Source organism: Phragmites australis, chromosome 2 (genome assembly GCF_958298935.1).
Source record: "Phragmites australis chromosome 2, lpPhrAust1.1, whole genome shotgun sequence".
Taxonomy (NCBI): Eukaryota; Viridiplantae; Streptophyta; class Magnoliopsida; order Poales; family Poaceae; genus Phragmites; species Phragmites australis.
This window is the reverse complement of record NC_084922.1, coordinates 22,860,172-22,865,899: the sequence shown is the minus strand read 5'-3', so window position 1 is coordinate 22,865,899 and position 5,728 is coordinate 22,860,172. Positions and strand designations below refer to the sequence as shown.

Sequence of the window (5,728 nt, the reverse complement as noted above, 5' to 3'; positions counted from 1 at the left end):
AAGTTCCAGATGCGCCGTGGAATGTTCAATACCATCTTGCATGGGAAGCGCCTATTCCAGCAATTTGCAGTTGATACCTATATAAAGCTTGAAACATCGCGTCTGAACTATATTCTGCACAACCAATCAAGAGTACATGCAGATCTTTACCAGGGCTTAGTGGATAGTGTATCTGCAGGGGAGAATCGAGCGAGTGCAATGGGCAAAAGATGGGTCCTTCCAGCGTCATTTATTGATGGCTCGAGGGATATGAGACGACGATACATGGATGTTATGGCCTTGGTGCAGAAGTACGGTAAACCAGACATCTTCCTCACCATGACTTGCAACCCTAATTGGGAAGAAATACTTAGGGAGCTTGAACATGGCCAGACACCACAAGACCGTCCTGATCTTGTTGTGCGAGTATTTAAAGCTAAATTAGATGATCTCAAGTTTCAGATCTTCTATAATCACATCCTTGGTGTTGTTGTGGCGCATGTCCATGTCATCGAGTTCCAGAAAAGAGGTCTACCACATGTACACTTCCTCCTTATCATGAAGTCAGGCTATAAGCTTACATGTCCAGAACAGTACAACACTGTCATTTCCGTAGAGCTTCCAACCAAGGAAAGGTATCCTGAGCTTCATGAAATGGTTGTCAAACACATGATGCATGGTCCCTGTGGTTCGTTAAATCCTGGTAATGTATGTATGAAGAATCAAAATCTCACATGCAAGAGCTATTATCCACGCCAGTTTACTGATACAACTCTCCAAGGCAAGGACTCTTACCCCATCTATAGAAGACGGGATGATGGGAAAAAGGTACATGTAAGAGGGCATGTCTTGGACAACAGATGGGTTGTACCATATAATCCTAAGCTACTAAGGAGGTATGACTGCCACATCAATGCCGAGGTTTGTTCAAGCATTAAGGCTATCAAGCACCTTTACAAATACATCTACAAGGGTCATGACAGGGCATCTGTTTCTATCAATGATGCCAATGGCAATCAGGAGATTAATGAGATCGATGATTACAGGGAAGCTAGATGGGTAGCCCCACAGGAGGCATTGTGGAGAATCTTTGCCTTCGATCTTAGTGGGATCTTCCCCCCAGTGCTCCAGCTGCAACTTCATCTCCCTGGCATGCATCTCGTGTCCTACAGGGATAACGCGGATATACGTCAGGTTTTGGACCAACAAAGTGCCTCTGAGACCATGTTAACTGGGTATTTTAAGGCGAATTGTGAGTTCCCGTGGGCACGAAGCATACTATATAGGGAATTTCCAGAATATGCAGTTTGGAACCCTACATTAAAGAAATGGAAGAAGAGAAAACAACGCACACAGGTTGGAAGGATCATCTCAGCGCATCCTGCGGAGGGAGAAAGATACTATCTAAGGGTACTACTAAACCACGTGGTAGGTGCTACTTCATATGAAAATCTAAGGACATTTGATGGTGTTGTCTACCCTACCTTCCGAGAAGCTGCTGAGAAAAGAGGTCTTATTGAGTCAAACAATAACATCGATGATTGCCTAACAGAGGCTGAAATATTCCATATGCCATCATCTCTCCGAAGGCTGTTTGCCACAATATTGGTTTTCTGCGAACCCAACGATGTTCGTGGGATATGGAACAAGCACCTAGATGCAATGTCCGATGACTTCCGACGAGACCAAATGAACTCACATGTAGTTGAACAAATGGTTCTGTTGGTATGCTACAGTCAATGGGTAAAGACATATCATCATTCCCTCTTCCTGAGATTGAAGAGGAGCATGACACCATGTATGGAGAGGTAAGGGAAATATTTGAAGAGAGATCTATAGAGGTAGACCATGAATTTGCCTCGGTCGTGTCATCTCTCAATCGTGAACAACGGTATGCTTATGACAAAATATTATCCTATGTTGACAGAGGTAATGGAACTGCATTCTTTGTTGATGGTCCTGGAGGGACCGGAAAGACATTCCTATACAAAGTTTTTCTAGCGAAGGTCTGTAGTGAGGGAAAAATAGAAGTTGCTACTGCAACATCTGGTGTTGCTGCCCCAATCCTGCCTGGAGGCAAGACTGCACACTCCAAATTTAAGATATCACTGGGCATACAAGAAGGAGGAGTGTGTAACTTTACAAAGCAGAGTGAGACCGCGAAACTTCTTCTAATGGCTTCACTTATATTATGGCATGAGATCTCTATGAAAAAAATGCAAGCAATTGAGGCACTTGATAAGAGCCTGAGAGACATCATGGAAAAGCCTGATCTACCATTTGGAGGAAAAACGATTGTTTTTTGAGGCGACTTTAGGCGGGTCCTTCCAGTTATGCGAAAGGGTACAAGAGCACAAATAATAAATGCAACATTACGCAAATCTTACCTATGGGAAAACATGCAAAAGCTGAGGCTTGTTCGTAATATGAGGGCTCAATCAGATCCATGGTTTTCTAAATACCTACTACGTATCGGGAATGGCACTGAAGAAACTGTGAAAGATGACTATGTAAAGATACCCGATGAGATATGTGTGCCTTACACTGGTGTAGAATCAGACATTGATAATCTTATTGATAGAGTGTTTCCTATGTTAGCAACACACATATCCAATTCAGACTACATCACATCTCGTGCTATTTTGTCAACAAGGAATGAGAACGTCGATGACATAAACATGAGGCTTATCGAATGATTTCCTGGTGATGAGATGGTCTATCACAGCTATGATCTTTCAATTGATGATCCAAACAACTACTACCTCGCAAATTCTTGAATTCTCTAACCCCAAATGGATTACCACCGCACATCCTCAAGCTAAAGGTCAATTGCCCTGTGATTTTGCTTAGAAATCTAGATCCAGCTAATGGTTTGTGTAATGGGACAAGGTTGATAGTCCAAGCATTTCAAAGGAACACTATCGATACAAAAATTGTGCTAGGTCAACATGCTGGAAAAAGAGTATTCCTACCAAGGATACCTTTGTGCCCATCTGATGATGAAATGTTCCTCTTTAAGTTTAAGAGGAATCAATTTCCTATCAGAGTGAGCTTCGCAATGACGATCAATAAAGCATAAGGACAAACGATTCCTCATGTTGGAATCTATCTACCTAATCCAGTATTCTCTCATGGTCAGCTCTATATCGCCCTTTCGCGAGCACCTGCTAGGAGAAATATCAAAATACTTGCTGCATCGGAAAATGATGCTAGCGTAGATTCAGCCTGCACACTAACCAAAAATATTGTCTACAAAGAAGTCCTCACCTCATAAATACATATCATGTTTGACACAAAATAATTTATTTGTTTTTATGCCTTTGTAATCTATAAATGATATACTATTTTAATCACATTATTCTTCTTTTCTTTCATGCTATCGAAATAATAAAACACACGTTCGAAAATATTTATACCGTAGCAACGCACGAGTACCTTACTAGTCTATCTATACTATAAAGCGCGAGTTTTCCCATAATTATTTCCCACCCAACAATTATCTACCCATATTAATTTGACGATGTTGGATCATTACACAATTTCCATCCAACAGCATGCATAAAAGGTGACCCCACCTGATCACGCACGTCCACGCCGCGTTTTCATGCCAGTGGGTCGCGTTTGGCTCTCCTTCATGCGACTATTCTCAACTGCGATTTTTCTTCCCAACCGCGTCCCCAAGCCACAATCTCCTCTCCTCCCTCTCCGTCCATGATCCACGCACCTCTCCGCTCCTCCTTGGCGCTCCTCATCCTCCTCGCCCACTTCTCCCCTCCCACCCCGCCCTCACTGTCGCTTCCCCCACACGACCTCTCGCGCGGTAGCTCCCCGTTCACCTCCCAGTCATCCTCCCTCTCCGACGATGATGTCCTGGTCCCTCGATCCCTCCTCCCTCGTGCTGATTTCCTCCTCGACCTCCTCCTCACCGCCCTCCGTTGCTTGGGTTTTGGAGCTCGACAGGGCATCGCACAGCTGTGGGGTTTTGCCCTACACCCTTCCGCTGGAGTCCGTGGCCGAGAAATGGCGGATCAAAGGTGGATCTAGAGCAGCACCAGACCGGTTGGTTCCCTCACCCCTTCTCTTTCCCGCTCCTTCCTTCACCAAGCTCCAAACCGTGTCGTCCTGCCTCCGCCACCACGAGACAACCATGACGCCACCACTACATCAGCGTCGTCCTGGTCCGCCACCACTAAGCCACCGCCTTCCTTGTCACAGTGGCATCCACCTCGATGGCCCCTGTTCCTCCCACATCCTATCCCACTTATTCCGCTTGACTCTCGTCGATCTCCTCCTCTACTCGACACACAACTACCTCCTCCACGCCCACCTCCCCTCTGATCGAAGCACAACGGCTTCCTACCCGCAGCCAGCTTCCCGTCTCTGCAGCGCCACGCTACCATGCGCCCCTCCTCTACGTCCACCTCCTCTTTCTGATTCACAGTAGGCACAACTGAATCATCACCACTCAGCCCATTCCCGCTCGCAACCTGTTCGACGAAACCCTGTAGCGTCTCCCTGTCCCTCATCTTCCCTGTAGGTCATCACAGTCCTCCTTGTCAGCGGGTTCAATATCCAGATCACCCGGGCCATCACCGGCAAGAACGACATCAGCAGGGACGCGGAGCCTTTCGTCTTCCTAGGCGGGTTGCAGATGCGCATGCCGTCTACAACTTTGAGGATGACTACAAACAGAAGGGTCAAGGAAGCCGGAGGGGAGAGCAGCACAACCATACTCTTCGTAGGTGGCAGCACAACTAGATTACAAACGGTGTAACAGATGGCATGGTGCGACCTTCTCTCCTCTAGATCTAGATCCAACCTTGCCGTTGCTTGCTCATTGATAGCCGCTATGGTTTCCTTTTTCTGTTGCCTAATCGCTTTGCTTGAAGAATTCAGCCTATCTATTGTTAGGGAAAGTATCAATTGATGTGTCAGTATTATTGGTGTATTACTGATTTTTTTTAGAGGTATTGGTGTATTAGTTATTCGATTAACATATCAACACAAGTTTGCTAATTTTTTTGAGGACTATTTCAGCTAGCGTCAAGGCATAGGTTGGATATTACTAGGATAGACGGATAGTAGCCAGCAATAATAGGAAAAGGCAAGGCACAATTTACTTTAGTGGAATATATCGGAAGGCATCTGATAGTCTAATCTTGATAGGCTTTAGGGAGACACTTTGGTAATGTGGAGATTTGCAACATATTTGGATAGATATAGGCATACAACTCAATTATGATCTAGATCAGGTATTCAGATGGTGTGGTTGCTGAATTCCTTAGGCAAATTCTCTATTCACTCTTTCTACTATGCTTTAAAAGTTCAAAGTGTACAATCGTCAAACCAATTTATTTGGCAAGTGAAGTAACCTGTCAAGATCAAAGTATTTTTTATGGTTAGTGCTCAGAAAATTCATATTAACAAATGACAATTTACTTCAGAGGCTCAAAAGGGGAGAAACAGTGTCAATTTTTTGGTAGTGATGAGTTATTTATCACTTTTGTGCTACTAATGTTGTATGGATTGTGGTCCATTGGTCAATGCACTTTTAACCTGTATTCTTCCCTTTGTTATACTCATCAGCTGATGTGCGGCTGGTTAAAGAGTGCTCCCAGAAAGCAATCCCATTTAGTGATTGCTTTCAGAGTTGCAGTGCAACATCCATGTGGTTGATCCAATAGTACAGAAATACATCATATTTCTTCCAAAACATGTATATCCTATTGATCCTTATGTGCTGACCAAT

General features: G+C 44.4%; 1 protein-coding gene across 1 annotated transcript; it reads left to right on the top strand.

Annotated features, from left to right (window-relative positions):
* The first annotated feature begins 264 nt into the window (after nucleotides 1-264).
* On the top strand, nucleotides 265-2,675 carry LOC133903879 (uncharacterized). Its single transcript, XM_062345357.1, has 3 exons — nucleotides 265-1,608; nucleotides 1,716-1,787; nucleotides 2,388-2,675. Exons 1-3 carry the CDS (start codon nucleotides 265-267, stop codon nucleotides 2,673-2,675), a joined length of 1,704 nt encoding a protein of 567 aa, XP_062201341.1.
* The last annotated feature ends 3,053 nt before the right edge of the window (nucleotides 2,676-5,728 follow it).

Excerpts from the sequence above, each read along its gene's own strand:
- LOC133903879 (XM_062345357.1), top strand. The coding sequence starts at position 265 with ATGGATGTTATGGCCTTGGTGCAGAAGTACGGTAAACCAGACATCTTC. Across the intron at positions 1,609-1,715 it reads TTTTCTGCGAACCCAACGAT|TCAATGGGTAAAGACATATC; the intron begins GTTCGTGGGATA and ends GGTATGCTACAG. Across the intron at positions 1,788-2,387 it reads ATGACACCATGTATGGAGAG|CTGAGGCTTGTTCGTAATAT; the intron begins GTAAGGGAAATA and ends AACATGCAAAAG.